This window comes from Capra hircus, chromosome 3 (genome assembly GCF_001704415.2).
Source record: "Capra hircus breed San Clemente chromosome 3, ASM170441v1, whole genome shotgun sequence".
Taxonomy (NCBI): Eukaryota; Metazoa; Chordata; class Mammalia; order Artiodactyla; family Bovidae; genus Capra; species Capra hircus.
In genome coordinates, this window is record NC_030810.1 from 41,827,092 (window position 1) to 41,848,747 (window position 21,656).

The 21,656-nt window shown below is 42.0% G+C and overlaps 1 protein-coding gene across 2 annotated transcripts in view; it reads left to right on the forward strand.

Moving 5' to 3' along the window:
- PDE4B (phosphodiesterase 4B) overlaps positions 1-21,656 on the forward strand; it is a 613,613-nt gene that overhangs the window by 474,338 nt on the left and 117,619 nt on the right. For both annotated transcript variants that reach the window (XM_018045231.1, XM_005678304.3), the window contains one exon: positions 13,560-13,609. In XM_018045231.1, the coding sequence (XP_017900720.1) occupies positions 13,560-13,609 (50 nt within the window). The remainder of the gene's footprint in view (positions 1-13,559; positions 13,610-21,656) is intronic.

The window sequence follows — 21,656 nt, forward strand, 5'->3', positions numbered from 1 at the left end:
AAGAATTGATGCTTTTGAACTATGGTGTTGGAGAAGACTTTTGAAAGTCCCTTGGACAGCAAGGAGACCCAACCAGTCCATCCTAAAGGAAATCAGTCCTGAATATTCATTGGAAGGACTGATGGTGAAGCTGAAACTCCAATACTTCAGCCACCTGATGCAAAGAGTTGACTCATTGGGAAGACTCTGATGCTGGGAAGGATTGAGGGCAGGAGGAGAAGGGGACGACAAAGGATGAGATGGCTCCATCCCCTGTGGTTCAGGGGGTCGCAAAGAGTTGGACAAGACTGAGTGACTGAACTGAAGATGTTAGAAATTAGTCCAGATCTTATTAATCTTTGTATCTTTAACACTTAGTAGACAAGAGTTTAACAAATGAAAGGATGAGGTTTTTTTTTCCTTTTTCTTTTTGTATTTACTGCTTGAAAATATGAATCAGTTCAGTTCAGTTCAATTGCTCAGTTGTGTCCGACTCTTTGCAACCTCATGAATCGCAGCACGCCAGGCCTCCCTGTCCATCACCAACTCCCGGAGTTTACACAAACTCATGTCCATTGAGTCTGAGATGCCATCCAGCCATCTCATCCTCGGTCGTCCCCTTCTCCTCCTGCCTCCAATCCCTCCCAGCATCAGGGTCTTTTCAAATGAGTCAACTCTTCCTATGAGGTGGCCAAAGTATTGGAGTTTCAGCTTGAGCATCAGTCCTTCAGTGAACACCCAAGTCTGATCTCCTTTAGAATGGACTGGTTGGATCTCCTTGTAGTCCAAGGGACTCTCAGGAGTCTTCTCCAACACCACAGTTCAAAAGCCCCAAATCTTCGGTGCTCAGCTTTCTTCACAGTCCAACTCTCACATCCATATATGACCACTAGAAAAACCATAGCCTTGACTAGACGGACCTTTGTTGGCAAAATAATGTCTCTGCTTTTTAATATGCTGTCTAGGTTGGTCATAGCTTTCCTTCCAAGGAGTAAGCATCTTTTAATATCATGGCTGCAATCACCATCTGCAGTGATTTTGGAGCCCCCAAAAATAAAGTCTGACACTGTTTCCACTGTTTCCCCATCTATTTCCCATGAAGTGATGGGACCAAATGCCATGATCTTAGTTTTCTGAATGTTGAGCTTTAAGCCAACTTTTTCACTCTCCTCTTTCACTATCATCAAGAGGCTTTTTAGTCCCTCTTCACTTTCTGCCATAAGGGTGGTGTCATCTAAGATATATGAATACTCATCAGTAAATACCATAAATTCTATTAAAATTCTTTTGGATTAAGCTATTAAAGAGTTCAGAAGTTCAATCTTAAGATTAAAAGTAACAAAAGCTCAGGTCCAAGTTGCCTATGTTTTGGTAATATATAAACAGATTCATGCAATTTGATGAGTAAGAGTAGCACTATCCTCTCTTCTGTCCTTAATGAGCTACATAAACTTGGCCATTTCAACTAACATGGCTGAACTGTGGTCTCCTTATCTGTTAAATGAAAGGTTTGAGCTGATCATACTCCAATAGCTTTCTCCTCCAAAATCATTTCAGTCTGTGGGTCTAAGTGCTATGTCGTTCACTATCCAGCAATTTAACAATCATCGCAGAAATCAGAAGGTCACAGAACCAAACTTCCCTGGTGTTTCAGTGGATAGAGTCTGCCTACCAATGCAGGGGACACAAGTTCGATCCCTGATCAGGAAGATTTTACGTGCTGTGGAGCAACTGAAGTCCATTCGTAACAACTGCCGAGCCCATGTGCCACAACTACTGAAGCCTGTGGGCCTAGAACAAAAGAACAAAAGGTGCAACAAAAGAAGCCACCCCAATGAGAAGCCTGCATGCCTCAAGAAAGAATCGCAATGAAGACTAGCCCCTGCTCACTGCAACTGGAGAAAGTCGTGCGCAGCAAGGAAGACCTAGCACAGCCAAAAGTAAATAATTTCTTTTTTTTTTTAAAAAGGAGATCATAGAACTCGTGATCCTGGAATGGTAGGGCCAGAGGAGAACTTTGAGACCATTGATTCAGCAGCTTTGTTTTACAGAAGGTGAAATCAGGCCCTCAGAAATCCAGCAAGTTGCTAACAACCACGCCATAGGCTAAAGACACCTGGACAAAACCCTAAGTCTCCTAATTTTTCTAAGCTAGTGTTTACCCTGTAGGAAATCCTGTCTCTCTAGTCTTTCTGAAATTATTCTTCAACCCTCTATTTTGCTTTTATCCAAATTTTTATTGAATGGCGTTATTAAGAGTAGACCCTACTTTGAAAGCTAACTTTTCCTTTCACTGTTCTATCATTTTTCACTGGGGCTTCCTGTGAGATGGTCCTGCATCTTTCTATGGAGTTTTTCCCAGCATCAGTTTCTCTTCCTCTAAATTATTCTCCAGAGTGCCACCATAGTCATCTTTTTCACTACTATGTGGCTGTGTCACTTTCCAGCTTCAGTAGTTCACTGTCTAATCATTAAGATGAAAGCAGGTGCTTGGCCCAAGGTGTCTTGCGATCTGATTCAAGCTAGTTGGATTGATAGTTGATCGAGTTTATATTGGATGCAGTATACAGGAAAGCTAGAAGCCTTCTCAACCTCATTTGCAGTGGTGAAGTGAGTGAAAGTTGCTAGGTCATCTCCACCTCTTTGCGACCCCATGGGCTATACAGTCCATGGAACTCTCCAGGCCAGAATACTGTAGTGAATAGCCTTTCCCTTCTCTAGGGGATCTTCCCAATCCAGGGATAGAACCCAGATCTCCAGCATTGCAGGCGGATTCTTTACCAGCTGAACCACAAGGAAAGCCCTCATTTGCAGAGGTGCTCTGTGTTTATTATTAAATAATTACCTCAACAAGTATTTGTTTAGATACTATTCATCCACATATTTTTGTTTGTACTTAACAAGTATGTATTGAGCACCACTTTGTACCAGGCACTGGTGATATAATAGTGACCAGAACATACAAGTTCTCTGCCCTTTTCAGAATTTCCATTCTAATGGGACATTCCCAGAGGTACAGAGGTGTACAATCAGACCAGGAGTCTGGCCACATGACATCACGTTCTAACAACTGCATAGTGTTTGTTCCCTGCATGTTCTATTCTATATCCTAATCATGGACTTACTGTTCTCACTTCCTAAAGTGTCTCTCTCCACCTTCCATTGATTGTTCCACTGAATCTTGCTTGTCCTTTCTAACACACTTCTGTATCGCCTTCGCCAGGATGCTTCCCCTGACCCTGTCAAGCCTGGCTGAGCATCCTTCAGTGGCCCCAGAACACTCTGCAAATCATGTATGGATCTTTGCCACCACTGCTACTAGACTGTGTGTCTTGTAAGGACCCTTGAAAATTACATTTACTTTTCCTTGACTCTCTAAGAATTAGCAGAACACCTGACAAATAGTGTTTGCTCCATAAGTATTCATCATTAATTCTCTGAATTAATAATTGTTAGAGAAACGTTTAGAAAATTACTTTTTCAAAAGTGATCCTTTCTGTTTCCCCACTTTTTTTCTTCATAGAATATGGCTTCTGGGGCCTTATTTATCACTTCCTAACTCAATTATACCTATTGAAAATTATGTGACTTGGGGAAATTATTTCACCTCTCTGGAGCTCAGTTTCCCAGTCTGTAAACAGGGTTGTTCTGAGAATGAAATTTATTGATATTTGTAAAGCATTTATAACAACTTATAGCCCATGGTAAGTGCTCAATAAATGTGAATTATTGTAAGTGATGGTTACATTTCTCTTGCTGAAGCCAGAAATAGTGTGACACTTTGGAGTGTTCATGTCCATCATCTCAGTTATCATCACCATAAATAAGATTTGTGATGTGACAGGCATGTTGCCTCTGCTCAATGGACGAGGAACCAGAGCTCAGGGAAATCAAATGATTAGTGCAAAAACAGCTCACTTCTGGAGACATGCCAAACCAGTCTTGAAACCTGGCATCCTAATTCTTGCAGTGCTCTTCTGTAAGGAAAACTCAGTGTTTTCCTTCCTATGTAGTGAGAAACTTAGTTCTTCCCACGTGGGTTTTGTCTTCCTATGAGTCTTCTTTACTATCCACACAAAACACTTCATTTCTGACCCGTCTGGTCACCAATCCATGGAGATTTTTTCCCCTACAATTACAAGCAAATGTTGGACACCAGCTGGATGTCTGACAGTTTAATTCAATCCCAACGCTCTCTATATGGAGATAGCATCAGATCCCACAGGTTAGGGCTCAGTCCCATGAGATTGCACACTGCCTTCCTCCCCACATTTCAGACACCAGTCACAGGCTCAGATTATCATCTATGCTTCTGATTGCGCCAGCTATAGATTCTAATGAATCTGTGTCTATTCTATTTCAACCTGTATCTAATTTATTCTAACCCGCCCCTCCCCCAGGTCTCATTAATTTGCCTGAGCTGCTCACAGAATCTAAGGAAACACTTACGAATGTTTACCAGGTTATTAAAGGGTGTGATAGAGGATACAGGTGAACAGCCTGATGAAAAGACACACAGGGCCGAGCCTGGGCGGGTCCATCCACATGGAGCTGCGGTGTATCACCCTCCTGGTGTGGATGTGTTTGCCAGCTTGGAAGCTCTCTGATACCTGTATTATTAGGGTTTGATGGAGGTTTCTTCACATAGTCATAATCAATTATTAACTCTGTTCCCAGCCCTTCTCTCCTTTCTGGAGGATGAGGGATATGGCTGAAAATTCTAAGCTTCTATTCATGGCTCGGTATTTCAGGTGACCAGCTCCCACCCAGGAGTCACCCAGGACGCAGAGTCACCTCTTCAGAACAAACAATGCTCCCAGTGCTCTTCTTTCTTAGGAAATTAACAGGAGTTTGGGGAGCTCTGTATCAGGAAGCAGGGCAGAGACCTATACATATATAGAGATGATAAAATATATATATTTTATTATCTCACATCTTTCCATTTACTACACTTTCACATTTACTACTATTCAGTCTTCTGCATTATGGGATGAAATCTCTGAAGGTTTTGGAACAGAGTCACTTAAGAACTTACGGAATAGCTGAAGATCAGAGAGCCTGAGGCAGAGACATGAGCTAGGAAAGGGTTTCAAGAATTAAAATGTGAAGAGTGAAACCCTGAACCAAGATGATGGAGGTGGGAATTGAGGAAGAAGGGGTGAATAAGGGTACATTCCAAAGGCTTATTTAGCATAGCAGGACCCCAAAGCACTACACTGCACAGCTCCAGAGAGAAGAGGTGTGGGGAGTGATATGATGGACTGTTTTCAGTTACTGTTTTCTTAGCATGGGCTTGGAGGTCTTTCTTCTGTGAAAGTATCAGGGAATTCCTTCTAACCCTGCTGATTGCTGCTGCTGCTGCTATTAAGTCACTTCAGTTGTGTCCGACTGTGTGTGACCCCATAGACGGCAGCCCATCAGGATCCCCCGTCCCTGGGATTCTCCAGGCAAGAACACTGGAGTGGATTGCCATTGATTAGGTGGCATTAATGGTAAAGAATCAGCCAGCTAATGCAGGAGACTCAGGAGGCAAGGGTTCAATCCTTGGGTCAGGAAGATCCCCTGAAGGAGGGCATGGCAATCCACTCCAGTATTCTTGCTTGGAGAATCCCATGAACAGAGGAGCCTGGTGGGTTACAGTCCACGGGGTCCCAAAGAGTCAGACACGACTGAGCACCTAAGCGTGCACACACGCACTGATGGTTACAGGCTGTCAGCTGAAGCAGTTTCTGGGGAATCAGATTTTTCCATAGCCTTGGGGTTTTGAACCACATACAGATGCAGAGTTGCTATACACAGAGTGCCCTAGGACCACAGCTGCCATACAGAGAGCTCATCCAGAGCTGAGGACCGAGGACTCAGGCTGAGCACTGCCCTCCAAATCATGGCGCTTTGTGTCTCCTCTGGTCCAAAGCACACTCAGCAAACATAATAGATCCCCAGCAGTAAGAAAGTTGCATCTAATTTGGTGTCATTGTTGTTCAGTTGCTCGGTTGTGTCCGACTCTTTGCGACCCCACGGACTGCAGCACACTAGGGTTCCCTGTCTTTCACCATCTCCCGGAGCTTACTCAAACTCATGTCCATTGAGTTGGTGATGTCATCCAACCAGCCATCTTCTGTCATCCCTTTCTCCTCCTGCCCTCAATCTTTCCCAGCATCAGGGTCTTTTCCAGTGAATTGGCTCTTTGCATCAGGTGGCCAAAGAATTGTAGCTTTAGCTTCAGCATCAGTCCTTCCAGTGAATATAACTAATGGTCATTCCCAAATTCATACCCATATTTGTGCAGAGTTGATCCTCCTATTAAGTTCAAGTACTTCCTTAAAATCAACACCAACCAACATGTCCATCAGTAGAGCTTCACCAAAGAGAGCTGAGAATGCTTCGGTCTAGCTCAGGCTCAGAAGTGAACACTGGGGCAGCCTGGCAGGGGCAGGTTGGAAAACTGAGGGTCCATTTAATGCACTCCATTCTATTCCCAGTGGATACCATCAAACAAATAAAGACAACTGAAGACAAAAATATCTATTAGGAATGTATCCACCAGACTAAGAGGATTGTCCTTCCCACCCCAACCCTGATATTCACTGATCTCAACAACTGAAACAGCAAGGTTCGTGGAACTCGGAAGTTGCTTTCTGGGATGTTTGACTTGGGTTCCTGAGAGCCATTCCTTGACTTGAATGTAATAATTTAAGTAATAATTATATCCTAGAATGGTTTTCATAGGACATGTGGGTAGTGTGTGTGTTTTCTTTTTAATATGAAAAGGAACTCCCACATAGAACTGTACTGTTCACACATCAAGATTTCCTTTATCTTTTGGCTCTTTGCTTAGTATAAAAGCAGTCCATTGTCTGAGCTTTACCACCCAAAGTGTAAAAAATCTCAGAGTTCCTGTTGAGGTGATTTCCTTGCACTTCCATGAAATGTTTTATTGAGGGCTGCTTGATTGGGCTTGTATTTCTTGGCTTCAAATTGAAGCCTATATTTCCTTTGTCCCAGGAATTTTGAAACTAAGGCTTTCATTTAGAGTTTATTCAGATAAGCATCCCTAAAGCATTTACTGGCTTTAAACAGACTGCTAGAGAAATCACATGTGAATGAGAATGCTTACCATTCAGCAGTCTGATAGCCAGGGAATATAGCTGGAGCAAAGAGGTGTCCCTCATCATCCAGCTCTGTCAGTAACATCACTAGTATCACTGGTGGCTCCCAGGAGATCATGTTATATCACTGTATTAACATTCTTCCAAAGTGTAATTAAATCAACATTATATGAAATCTTTGAAAAAGAATTAATAGCCACTGAATTTTTTTTTTCAGTATATATCTGAAGTGTCTTTCATTGCTTTGTGTCCTTTGGCATGGGACTTAAATTAGCTGAGAATAATAAAATCTTGAGCATTCAGAGCTGGAAAGAACCTAGCCAAATTTCCTCAGAGTGAGGGAGGAAATATATGTAAAACCTCTCACACAGGAGCTGGCACATTGTAAATTAGCAGTAAATGTTACTTGCTGCCTGTTCTCCCCAAGTGAGGAAGAAACTGAGAATTTCAGTGAGTTGCCCAGGGCTATATAGTTAGAAGGTGCCAGAACCAGGATTAGAATTCCTGTCTTCTTATTCATAGTCCAGCTCTTTTTCCACTGTGCTATTCAGGGTTGGAAAGTATTAACTACTGTGGCCATATTATCCTCCCTATTAATATCACCACCTTTACAACCCAGGCGTAGAACTTATGATTATTCCATAAGTTAGGGACCTTTGGACTCACAGTGGCCATTTTCTTCTGGCACTCTCATGCCCCACAAGCAATACTGCACCCACCAGACATCATTCGTTCATTTAAAATGTATTGAGCTTCTTCTTTGTACTGGATCTTGAGAAAAGTGACAAACCTTTATAAATGTTGTTGTTGTTTAGTCACTAAGACCCCGTAGACTGTAGCCCTCCAGGTTCCTCTGTCCATGGGATTTCCCAGGCAAGAATACTGGAGTGGGGTGCCATTTCCTTCTCCAAGGGATCTTCCTGATCCAGGTAGTCCTTGCTTTTCTGAAGCTTACACAGGGAGATGCTTACCTGAATTAATAGCTGTAAATAAAAGTTATATTTTCAAAATAACTGCTTGGACAAAGGAATTTCAATTATTTAAATTGTGTAGTTTTTAAGAAGTTATTGGAAGAATCAGGCGCTGTACTATTAAGGAGGCAGAGATTTCCAATATTTAGGGTCTCATTTCTGTGTCTCTTTTTGCAGACATTTTCTTTGCAACTCAGGAAGATAAGTAAAATAAAAATATTTAAAATATATTATTAATCTAATCAACACCTATCAGCTACCTATATCGTATCAAATATTTTGCTAATTCCAAGGTTACAAAGGGGAATGAGATTCAGTCTTTGCTTAAATTTCTCACAGGTAAATGGGAATTGCAATGCAGATAAGAGCAGCACTAGGGTGAGACAAGCATAGGAAAGTGCAAGTAACGCAATGACCAGTCAGAGGAGGGAAGATTTCTCTGAAGAGGTGAAGCTGGAGTGCAGTCCTGGAACGTGTGAAGGAGTTTGCCACTTAAAGCGGAAGAGAATAGTGGTCAACTGAGCAAAACAGATTCAAAAGACACAGCAACACAAGCATTTTCTGTGTCTGAGGAACAGTGGGGAGTATGTAGAACTAAGGCTATATGGAAAAAGGAAACCAGATAAAACATTCATATGGTGGAGGCTTCTCAAATCATTTTCACATCATATAGTTTGCCAGTATTTACGGAGTTCCTACTCTTCACAATGCAAGCTGGTAGGTCCTGCAGAAGGCAAATGGGAAGGGATAATAACTGGACCCCACCATCAGTGGGTCATAGATTAGACATGGGGATAGTCCGTGACCATATATGAGTTGTAACATGACAAAATAACCCTAAAGGTACAAATACAGTGCCAGGGGAGATTAGTGGAAGGGTCATTTTTAGCTAAGAGAATGATATTTTCAAGAAGGAAGAAATTTTCCTCTTTTCTTCTAGGTTTTCCTGGCTGGTCTAAGAATTAAGTTGACATGAGACAAATTAACAAGAGAAAGTCAAACAAATGTCTAATAACATGTGTATATGGAACAGACCCAGGAAAACTGAGTGATGACAAATGGCTGAAACCTTCCCCTTAAGCAGCATTTTCAGCTAAAGACAAAAGAGAATATTGTGGGGTAGGGAGTTGGGACTTAAAAAGGAAGGAAGGCAATTGACATGGAAATGGAAAAGCAAATGTTTGGTAAATAAATGTTTGCTGGACCTTATGGAGACAGACAGTGACACATAGAATGGAATTTTGACAAACAGACTCTCCTGGGTTCCTCCCTGCCTAGCATACCTAGTTCACACTACTCTTATGGATTGTGATAGCTCTGTTCCTCTATTGACATTCCTTTAGTCAGTGAAGGGAAAGCTCAGTCTTTGGGACCTTTTCAGCTTGAAATCATTCACATGCTAAGAGACATTTGGGGTAGCAAGTTTTCCTCCCCTATAACCACATTCTTTGGAGAAGGTGGCATTTGAAGGTGTGATTCTGGATACCAGGTCTTTTTTCCTTCCCCACACATCCAAGCACCAGCTGGGTGTCCTATAAGTCAATAAAGTTCTAACATGATTTACTTGGAGATAGTGTCAGACCCCACAGGTTAAGGGCCCAGTCCTATGAGACTCTCCCCCCAGTACACACGCACGCACACACACATACACACTTCAGACCCCATTGGCAAGCCCAGGTTCTTGTAGGTATCTGACCCACAGGCTATAGGTTGGAAGTTCCCATGACCCCTTCCTTGAGTTCAGTGAACTTACTAGAAGAGCCCACAGAGCCTAGGGAAACATTTTACTTACTAGAGCACAGCTTTGTTGTAAATGGATATGACTCAGGAATAGCCAGATAGAGGAGGTTCCGGGCTTGAGGGGTAGGGGGAGGGAGGAGAGGATGGCAAATCTTCCAAGCTCTCTGAGTGCATCATCTTTCTGAATGATGTTCACCAACGCAGGCTTTTTGAGTTTTTATGAAAGCTTCATACAGATGTATGATTGATTAAATTATTGGCCACTGATGGTTGAACTCAATTTCTGGCCTCTCTCCCCTCCCCAGAGGTTCCAGGTGGGCCGAAAGTTCAAACCTTCTAATCGCATGATTGGGTAGTCTGGCCCCTATCCTCCTCCTTAGGTTACCTAGTTGCTGGTCCAAAGATCACTTCATTCATATGTCAAAAAACACACAGCAAAGATGGCTTTTCTCACTTTGTTGTTGTTCATTTGATAAGTTGTGTCCAGCTCTTTGTACTCCCATGGACTGCAGCACTCCATCCCCTGTCTTTCACTATCTCCAGGAGTTTGCGCAAACTCATGTCTATTGAGTCGGTGATGCCATTCAACCATCTCATCTTCTGTTGTCCCCTTCTCTTCCTGCCCTTAGTCCTTCCAGTGAATATTCAGGGTTGATTTCCTCTGGGATTGACTTGTTTAATTGACTGATTTCCTCTCCTCACTTAGGAAACTCTTAGGATTTTAGGAGCTCTGTGCCAAGAATTGAGCCAAAGACCAAATGTGTGTGTGTGTGTGTGTGTGTGTGTGTGTGTGTGTGTGACATATGCATAGTCAAAGCTATCGTTTTTCCAGCAGTCATGTAGGAGTGTGAGACTTGGGACATAAAAAAGGCTGAGCACTGAGGAATTGGTGCTTTCGAATTGTGGTGCTGAAGTCTCTGGAGAGTCCCTTGGAATTGCAAGGGAAAGGTCAGTTTTCATTCCAATCCCAAAGAAAGGCAATGCCAAAGAATGTTCAAACTGCCTTACAAGTGCACTCATTTCACATACTAGCAAAGTAATGCTCAAAATCCTTCAAGCTAAGCTTCAACAATATGTGAACCAAGAACTTCCAGATATAAAAACTTGATTTAGAAAAGGCAGAGGAATGAATTGCCAACATCTGCTGGATCATAGAAAAATGCAAGAGAATTCCAGAAAAACATCTACCTCTGCTTCATTGACTACACTAAAGCCTTTGACTGTGTGGATCACAACAAACTGGAAATTCTTACAGAGATGAGAATACCAGACCACCTTACCTGCCTCCTGAGAAACCTGTATGCAGGCCAAGAAGCAACAGTCAGAACCAGACTTGGAACAACAGACTGCTTCAAAATTGAGAAAGAAGAATGTCAAGGCTGTATATTGTCACCCTGCTTACTCAACTTATATGCAGAGTACATCATGTGACATGGCAGGCTGGATAAACCTCAAGCTGGAATCAAGATTGCCAGGAGAAATATCAACAACCTCCGATATGCAGATGATATCATCCTAATGGCCAAAAGTGAAGAGGAACTAAAGATCCTTTAGATGAAGGTGAAAGAGGAGCGTGAAAAAGCTGGCTTAAAACTCAACATCCATAGAACTAAGACTATGGCATCCAGTCCCATCACTTCATGGCAAATAGATGGGGAAACAATAGAAACAGTGACAGACTTTATTTTCTTGGGCTCCAAAATCACTGAGGATGGTGACTGCAGCCATGAAATTAAAAGGTGCTTGCTCCTTGGAAGAAAAATAATGACAAACCTAGACAGCATATTAAAAAACAGAGACATCACTTTGCCAACAAAAGTCCATATAGTCAAAGCTATTGTTTCTCCTATAGTCATGTCTGGATGTGAGAAGTGGACCATAAAGAAGGCTGAGCACCAAAGAATTAATGCTTTTGAACTGTGGTGTTGGAGAAGACTCTTGAGAGTCTCTTGGACTGCAAGGAGATCAAACCAGTCAATCCTAAAGGAAATCAGTTCAGTTCAGTTCAGTCGCTCAGTCATGGCCGACTCTTTGCAACCCCATGAATCACAGCATGCCAGGCCTCCCTGTCCATCACTAACTCCCGGAGTTCACTCAGACTCGCATCCATCGAGTCAGTGATGCCATCCAGCCATCTCATCCTCTGTCGTCCCCTTCTCCTCCTGCCCCCAATCCCTCCCAGCATCAGAGTCTTTTCCAATGAGTCAACTCTTCACATTAGGTGGCCAAAGTACCGGAGTTTCAGCTTTAGCATCATTCCTTCCAAAGAAATCCCAGGGCTGATCTCCTTCAGAAAGGGTTGGTTGGATCTCCTTGCAGTCCAAGGGACTCTCAAGAGTCTTCTCCAACACCACAGTTCCAAAGCATCAATTATTTGGCGCTCAGCTTTCTTCACAGTCCAACTCTCACATCCATACATGACTACTGAAAAAACCATAGTCTTCGGACCTTAGTCAGCAAAGTAATGTCTCTGCTTTTGAATATGCTATTTAGGTTGCTCATAACTTTTCTTCCAAGGAGTAAGCGTCTTTTAATTTCATGGCTAAAGGAAATAAATCCTGAATATTCATTGGAAGGACTGAAGTTGAAGCTCCATTATTTTGGCCACTGTATGTGAAGAGCCAACTCATTGGAAAAGACCCTGACACTGGGAAAGATTGAGGGCAGGAGAAGAAGAGGACAACAGAGGATGAGTTGGTTGGATGGTGTCACCAATTCAATGGACATGAGTTTGAACATACTCTGGGAGATGGTGAAGGACAGGGAAGCCTGATGTGCTGAAGTCCATGGGGTCGCCAAGAGTCAGACAGGACTGAACAACTGAACAGCAACAGCAACAAGGCCAGCAAATCAGTATCACTTGGAATGAGTTAGAAATGCAGACTCTTATGCCCAACGCTGGCAGACTGAACCAGAAACCCTAGAAGTAAGGTTCAGCAGTGTGTCTTAATCAGCTCTCCAGGTGATTCTGTGCACCCTAAAGCTTGAGGGCCGCTGCTCATTCCTGTTTCTGGGAGGCTTTCCAACAATGCACCGGGAATCCTGGAGAGCCTGGCAAAGCATGAGAAGGATGGCAAGAAAATTAGGGTTTGTGGGCAGGTGATATAAAAGATGAATAAAGAAGAAATGAAAACAAGAAAGAAAAGGAGAAAGAACCCCTGTGATTGTGGGGCATGGGCTTATCTGCTTGCTTCATCTGACTCTCAACTTGAGTAGGCCAAGAAAAATGCCCAGTTCTACCATGAAAAGACCTTTCCGTAAATTAAGCCACCTGGATGACTGTTCCTAATGGCTCAGGGATCTTTGGTTAAGTGACTTCACTTCTTCTGCTCTCAGGTTTCTAAGGTGTAAAAATGGGAGACCTGGACCTATTCACGTCTAAGTGTCCCTCTCCTTCAAGCACTGCCCAAAGGAGTTGAGATTTGCTCTTACATTTGATGTCATTTCTGATCAAGTGTATCAACTTCAAGGGCCACCTGGGGCAGGGAAATCTAAAACAGAAGGACTGGTTAGGGACCTGGAGTAAATGACTTCCTTCCTGGAGTGTTGGAGCATCCAGGAGGCTGGGCAGAGGGAAATTCCAGGCCATCTGGATGTGAGAATCACAGTCATCACCCGAGTTACAGGAGCCTGCCTTCCGGAGATGGCATGATGTCATTTGATAGCTCATTCTGACCTGGAAAACTCCTCTGTGATCAGGGGGTGCAGGGAAGGGTATTCTTACAGAGACTCAGGCCTTCTTTTCTCTCCCTCTCCATAGGAGGTCTCCAGCTGCTGGTCAGCCATCTGTCTCCAGAGTCAACTTGCCAGGTAAGCCATGTCATCAGACTTATCTCCATATTTCAAAATAATAAATGTACCTCTTTTCTAGACCCTTTTCTAGAATAATAGCATTTGTTTGCTCCCAATCTGTCTCTTGGTGACTTTTTTCAAAGGCAGACTGGAACCTTACTGTAGTCCACATGAAACCAAATGAAAAGCAGCATTAAATAACTTTCCCATCATATGCATGCCTCTGATTTCAGAATGTGATGGATGTGTGGTCATGCTGCTTCCCGGAACCAGAGCCGGAGTGCAACCTTGACCTCAGCTTGCCAGCCCCAGTGAACTCCGGGAGAGCTAACCTCAAAGGCCCCAGGTGCCCCCGCATTGGCCTAAGGGCCCTGCAGTGAATGTTAGTGGTTTTCCTCTTAGCGTCAACTATACATCCCACTTGAATCTATATCCTTTCCAGGTGTGAAACCAAAGGCTTTTTCCAGGTCACAAATCATTTCCCTTGGAGGTCATCCAACTTTGTTCCTCAAAGGTGTTTTTTTAAAAAAGAAACCTAACCTCTTGTTTTGTTAATGCTGTGCATATGCTTCTCACATGGAGTTGAGAGCTGCAGAGAGGAAGGGCCACATTGAAGGAACAGCTATCTTGGAGATGTGCTGAGCATGAGATTCTTCTTGCATAAGATGCAACCAGCTAGATGCCATTGTTTTAAAGTGGGAAATGGAGATTTTCCTCTTGAATCTCTCCCACTAGTAGAGCAGTGGACTTGAGTAGAACCACAGGAGAAACAAGTCAGATGAACTCACGCTGAGATCACCTAACACTTAATGTTGCCTCATAGGCGTCTGTGTTTCCATTTAACACCTAATGTTGCCTCACAGGTTTCTGTGTTACCCTTTGCTTTATTCTTCATGATCTTTCTTGCTCAGATGCTGTGTTTTCTTGCTGGTGTGATGGTCATACATATAACAGAAATAATACACAAGTCCAACTTTTAAAAGTAGAGAACAAAAGCTGGGGGTCCCATTGGCTCATTGGCTTCTGAAGTATTTATGGTACATGCCTTAAAAATATTTTTATGAGAAAAAGATTGAGAACAAGAATAAAAGGAAGATATTAAGTAACATCAAGTTCCAAGACATGAAATTAAACAAAATGGTAATCTATCCATGAACTTTAAAAACCTTGATGTGCTGATGTACTATTTCCTTTAGAAGTTTTATGAAAAGAAACTAAATAACTAGAGTGTTTTAACGTATAACTGGTGTTACATACTTGGAGATCAAAGCGGGTAGTTTTGAAACTCCTATCATTTCATCATCTTGGCCCACTCATGAGACACTGTCACTCCCATTTCTATTAGCCAAATTTCCCAAGATGCTTTTGACAGCAATTTGAATCTTTAAACTATGTTTTCTTTTTCTTATAATGAATACTGACAAACATTAGGAAAATATGTGATATTTCGAGTTCTATAAATTAGCTCATTAGCCAAAGATACTGTTGGAAAGATCACGTTGTGATTATTGGCACAATACAGCTTGGCAACTGGAGAGTTCTTTTGCTAAATTCTTTTAAAACAATGGACCAAAGAAATGACAATAATACTTAGGCAATTTGTTTTTGTCTGTCTTTGTGGCAAACTACAAAAATCCTGACTTTTCATTGGGAAGAGAATGTAGTGATACCAATTATTACGTAATTATAGGTTTCAAAACCTTCTTAACGCTTAACCACAGTCAAAAAAGGAAGGAGGACACACACATCCTGTGTTTTGTTCTTATTATCAGCTTAAATAAGTCAAGCAGATTTTTCCTGTTATTTTAATATTTATCAGCATATGACAAAGAGGTGTGTTTAAATAGAAACTTTAAAGGGGAATGAAAAACAAGTAGCTTGCAGCACAAAAAAAAATTGAAAACTGGGGTGCTACTTTAAAAAATTATTTATCATGATAATGAGATTAGGTTTTCATTTATTAGCACTAATGCTGACCTTACACATTTCTATTGAAATCTAAGATAAAAGATACATGAAACCCACAATAATTTAAACAGATTTAACAACAACCAGTTGTTGTGAAAGTCTGGCTGACTTAGGTAACTATATTTTTGTGCAAAAAGCAAGTTTAACACAGTGATGGAGAAAAGCCAGAGGAAACCTTTATTTCACTTTTAAAAACATTTTTTTTTAAAGAATCTAAATGAAGGAAATGGAATCTATTTTAAAAATTATTTGTCAAAAACTGTGGTTAAACTGGTACATATGCTCTTACAAATTGATCAGTAACTGAGTAAATTCATGAGGGAAATCAAATCCAGCCTCTCAGTCTGCAATACCTTTTCCCTCAGTGTTTAAAAAAAAAAAACAAAAAAGAATCAGTGTAATTGTTCCCTTTTTTGTGTGCTATGGAAAGAATTCCATTCTAGAATATACTACAATTTGTGGCTTATGTGCCTCCTTCATTGGAGCTTATTGAAGGCAAGGGCTGTCTATACCTTATTCATCGCCTTATCATTTAAGATGCTTCTGCATGGTTATTTTCACATAGCAGGAAGATAGGTAAAAATTAAACTGAACAGGAGAACTACATAAAGTTTGGGGACTTTGTCTTGAGGAAAAAGCTCATAAATTAAATTTTAATAATGAGTCAGTATTTTATCTCCATGGCTATAAAAAGTATTCAACTGTGTGTTTTTACCATTTAAAAAAAAATCAGTTATTACATCAAAATTGAAAGAAGTTTGAAACATACTGTATAGCTGCACGATCTAAATCTCTATGGTCATTCTTATAGGTTTTGAACAAAAAAACTTAAACCTAAAAAGTTGACATTTTGTGCTTTAAATAGGAACGCCAGAGTAGAATAATAGAGGATTTAAAACCCAGAAAATAGAGCAATGTGGAAATCATATGCTCCTGCATTAAGGAGAAAATGTAGTAAATCCTCCTGGGGGTGTTGAAAATGTTGATGCTATGAAGTTTAATGAGCATCTCAATCTTTATCACATTTTGCCTTTTCGCAGGCATGAATTCCAGGCCTTTTCTACATGATATGTAAGGATTGGAACAGAAAGGGCAAAAAATAGAACTGAAAAAAGAACACTCCAGCACAAGGCAGGAGCTAAGGTTCTGTCATCTGTATACATTCAAAATGGAAAGTTGAAGTAATTCTTAAGATATCAGGCCCCTGAATTGTTTTCAAAAGAAAAAAAAAAGATAATTGAGGAAAATCAATATGTCTGTGTGTGTGTCTGTGATAAATGTTCTAGTTTTTCTGCCCAAACCATTCTTTGCTTTTGCATGGATTTCAGTAGTGATCACTGGTATATCATGAAAGTAAGAAGATACTGAAAGGATAAATTATTAAGTGTTCACTCCATTTACAGAATGATCTTTGCTTTGCAAAAGGATTAGGGAAGTATTCCTTTCAATGGCCAGCACTTCTGAGTATTATAAATGTGACTTGATTTTTAATAATATGTGTCATATATGATGTATTATATGATATTACATATTATATTGAGATGGCATCACCAACTCAATGGGCATGAGTTTGAACAATCTCCAGGAGATAGTGAAGGACAGGGAAGCCTGGCATGCTGCAGTCCATGGGGTTGCAAAGAATCAGACACAACTGAGCAACTGAACAACAAAATCATATACAGAGCACTTTAGCAGCCAAATCAATGTGTAAGGTGAAATATTTGATGCTAATTTTATTCTTCCAAAATTTATTAATGAATGTATTTGAGCAGGAACATCACCCATATAACGTTATAAACAACAGCCCCCAAGGCCATGGGTCATCAGAAATGACAGCAAACTGTGTCACAAAGATGATTAGAGAATTGCATTGAGGACTTCAGGCTAGACTGCTGCAGACCCAAAGTCTCTCTCACCTTGGCTATCCACAATCTCAATTCATGGGGATTTTCAACACCAGTCAATTAGTTGTATTTCAAGAAAAGCCTGTGAATGGAGAAATAGGATGAGATAATATAGGGCTTTCCAGCAAGTCTGAAATAGGTTGGCCTAAGTGAGAAACAGACTTAATTAATATTTTTTTAGTACTCATGGGAATCCATTTCTTCTAAAATGTGTCTTCCAGGACACTCTAGGGAGGAAATGGCTTTTTACTGGTTGATAAAACAGAAGAAACTTTCTCCTAAGAAGCCTATTTCTCAGTATGAATTTCTTCCATGTCTTTGCTGGATTATGAACATCCCCCCGGAGGTTCATGTCGGTGTGGCAGACACAGGGTCTATTTGAGGAGCAAACAAGAGGCTCCATGAGGTACCTTGGAGTAACTCAAAAAGTAAGAAATTCAGAAAGTCATGATCTTGATTCATTTCTCAATTTTTGTCAGAGCTGCCAGAGCCTAGACTGAGAGATAGACTGTGTGTGCACGAGTGAAGGGCTCTTTGAGAAACACAGCAGTGGCCTGAGAGCTGATCTGAGTCAGATGACTGGAAATGAAGCCCAACACAAGCAGAACTTGGTTTTCACATTAAGCAAGAAATGTCAAGCAGGGTTACAACACTTATGAACAAATACTAATAAAATCAATTTTGTTACCACAGGCTGTGGCCAGCATGACAAAGGAGAAATTGGAGGGAATTACAAAAGAAAGGGGGCTTCTCAGGTGGCGCTAGTGGTAAAGAACCTGCCTGCTCTTGCCTGGAAAATCCCACGGCAGAGGAGCCTAGTAGGCTGCAGTCCATGGGATCGCTAGGAGTCGGACACGACTAAGCGACTTCACTTTCACTTTTTACTTTCATGCATTGGAGAAGGAAATGGCAACCCACTCCAGTGTTCTTGCCTGGAGAATCCCAGGGACAGGGGAGCCTGGTGGGCTGCCATCTATGGGGTCTCACAGATTCGGACATGACTGAAGTGACTTAACAGCAACAGCAGCCAATGAAGGAGACTGAAAAGACATGGGTTCAGCCCCTGGGTCAGGAAGATCCCTTGGAGGAGAGCATGGCAACACACTCCAGTACTCTTGCCTGGAGAATCCCATGGACAGAGGAGCCTGGCAGGCTATACAGCCCATGGGGTTGCAAAAAGTCAGACACAACTACAGCAACTTAGCAGGCGTGCACAAAGAAAAAGAAAGAATGAGAGAGAGAAAGTAAGAGAGGAAAGCAGAAAAATTAAAAGCTAATGATGTCAGATTATTTTTTTTCTTTGTTCTGAATGTTGTATGGTCTGGACTGTTGGGATAATTGCCCTAAGTATTCACCTTGAGTGTTTAGCCAGTCTGCATACAAAACGTTAGGGCAGATGCACTAGAAAAGCCCTTGTCATTCCAAGAATAATTCCCCAAATGGTTGTTTTATAAGAATTGCTTTTGTCTGAATTAGCTGTCCTCTATACATTTATCTCGGGGCATCAACACTGAGCTATTTATATGGATTTGCAATTATTCCCTATGTGTCTAAAATTAGGTAAGGGTAAGTTGCAAAAAACACTGACAAGTGAACTAAAGTGCTAATGGTTAAAATGTTACCCTTGAGCAAACATTACCAAAAATAATACCCTGCTTATTAACGGCTATTCCACTAGTTGGAAATTAGTTTCTAAATTTAGTGTGAATGTTTCTTCCCATTAAATGGAACTGATGAGACCCCTAGCATCTCATCTTCACTTGCTGAAAAGACTGGAGTCCATTCCACCTTGACTCCACTTCGTGTTTTTGTACTGCTGAGAAACACCATCCACCCACCCTCCCCCCTCAAAGTTGGAATCATGCATGTTAGTAAGTATTTCAGTTATGCTATTGACGTCAATGGAGTCATTAAATAGATTGCTGGCCCTCCCAGAGGCAAATCACTGCCAGGGACCTAGATACAGACACGTTTTTTACAAAGACAACCATCAGGTTTTGCTACAGCAGTGCACCAGAGAAAGGGAAAAGTTTATACTGTAGCAGACCTATCTCCAAACAGTTTTTTTCTTTCTTTTGCATTTTAGTTCCGGCCTTTCTTTCTCTTTGGTTACAGTAGGCTCTGGTAGATTCATAGGTATTGTTGCCTGAAGCTTTTGTATGCTAAACCATCTCCTGTCATTGAGACTCCAAAGGGAGACACCCCACTTTTAAAAATGTGTCACTTTTAGCTGGATACAGCCTGTCCTGGTGTTTATTTGGTGGCATAAATTATCTAGGTAACTCACTATTGTCTGCCTGTAAGACTTTGCTTGGTAGTTCCCTGAATAAGACAGTTTCCTGCACACACATACACACACGCACCCACACACACACAATTCTGTCCTCTCTGCTACTTCTGTGTGGCTTCTAGCTGCAGCCCCTCATCTATGAATCAATCTCTATGCAGCCTGCATGCTGCTGTGGCGCTGGGGCTCTGAAGCAAAGGGTGAAGGAGGCTGGGAAGAAAGAATCACTTCTCTCAGCCACCTCATCTGCAGAGTCCTGCCCACATGCCTGTGTCCTCCCAAACCCCAGCTGCTGCCTGCCTCAAGCCTGGTCTTGCAACTCCCCAGCGTGTCGGAGAGAGCCCTTCAAGAAACAGCTGTCTCTTTCTGGGTATTCTTGACAGCTCTATTAACCTGGAGAGCCCCGGGACTCGGAGCCAAATTTTCCCCTCACACCTGGACTTTCTCTCTCCCCCTCCCAGTCTAGAGTTGGAACCATCTTGAGCAGACAGCTTTCTTCATATCTGGTTGCCCAACCCTCCATGTTGGCTTAGCACTCATCTCGATGCCTCGCCCTGTCCCTTTCCTCCCTGCACTCCTTATCAGTAAGTGTGTACACACTTCTCAGCAAGTATGTACAGAAATGCCAGACATCCAGTCACCTTTAGTAACCCCTTTGGGTTCATCCGGAGGCCCAGACCCATCCACCCTTCCATCACTGCTCTTTTTCCCACATTCCAGGCTTTAGTGGCTCTTCACTGTCTTTAATATCTCTCCTTGCCTCCCACAGACAATTCTTAGTCATTTCCTCTGATCATATCCCCTCCTTTCCTTCTCAATTTCCTCTCCTTCAGTTTAATGCTTCATTTTCCCTTCCTAAGCCATTGTAGCAGAGAAGGCAATGGCACCCCACTCCAGTACTCTTGCCTGGAAAATCCCATGGATGGAGGAGCCTGGTGGGCTGCAGTCCATGGGGTCGCGAAGAGTCGGACACGACTGAGCAACTTCACTTTCATGCATTGGAGAAGGAAATGGCAACCCGCTCCAGCATTCTTGCCTGGAGAATCCCAGGGACGGGGGAGCCTGGTGGGCTGCCATCTATGGGGTCGCACAGAATTGGACACGACTGAAGCTACTTAGCAGCAGCAGCAAGCCATTGTAGGGACCTTACAACTTGGTTTATTATCTTTCATCTTTCCCCACTTCAATCCACTCTTCATTCTGGTACTAGAATTATTCTTTAAAAACCCAGTTATGCTGTTTTCTGAGTTGGTTAACCTTCACCTTCAGGATAAGATCCTTACTTCTTACCAGTTATGCAAAGTCTTTCAGGATGTTGCTTCTAATTCCTTCTTTGTCCTCATCTCCCCCCTGCCCCCATGCACAGCTGATGGCTGAGATGCACTGAACATACTGTCCTTCAACTACACCAGGATCTTCTTGCCTTCCTGCCTTTGTACATGCTGTCCCCTATGCCCGAGTTGCCCTTTCCCCAAAATATTCACATGTTCAGCTCAGGGATTTTCCTACCTGGTCATGGTGAATGAGTTCTTTATTCTCTCTGGTTATTGGATTAAACTAAATATATAGGTACAATGCAGGGCCTAATAGCTATGTGCTTAGTAAATAAGAGTTCCTTTGGTTTGTGATTTAGTCATTATGTCTGACTTTTTGGGACCCTATGGACTGTAGCCTGCCAGACTCTTCTGTCCATGGGATTTTCAAGGCAAGAATACTGGAGTGGGTTGCCATTTCCTTCTCTAGGGGATCATCCCAACCCAAGGATTGAACCTGGGTCTCCTGCACTGTGGGCAGACTCAAGAGTTCATTTATCCATTCCCATCTGGAAAGTGCATTTTTTGTCATTCAGATGTCAGCATATATGCAATCTTCTGCAACTCACCCAAACCACTCTCAATTATTATCT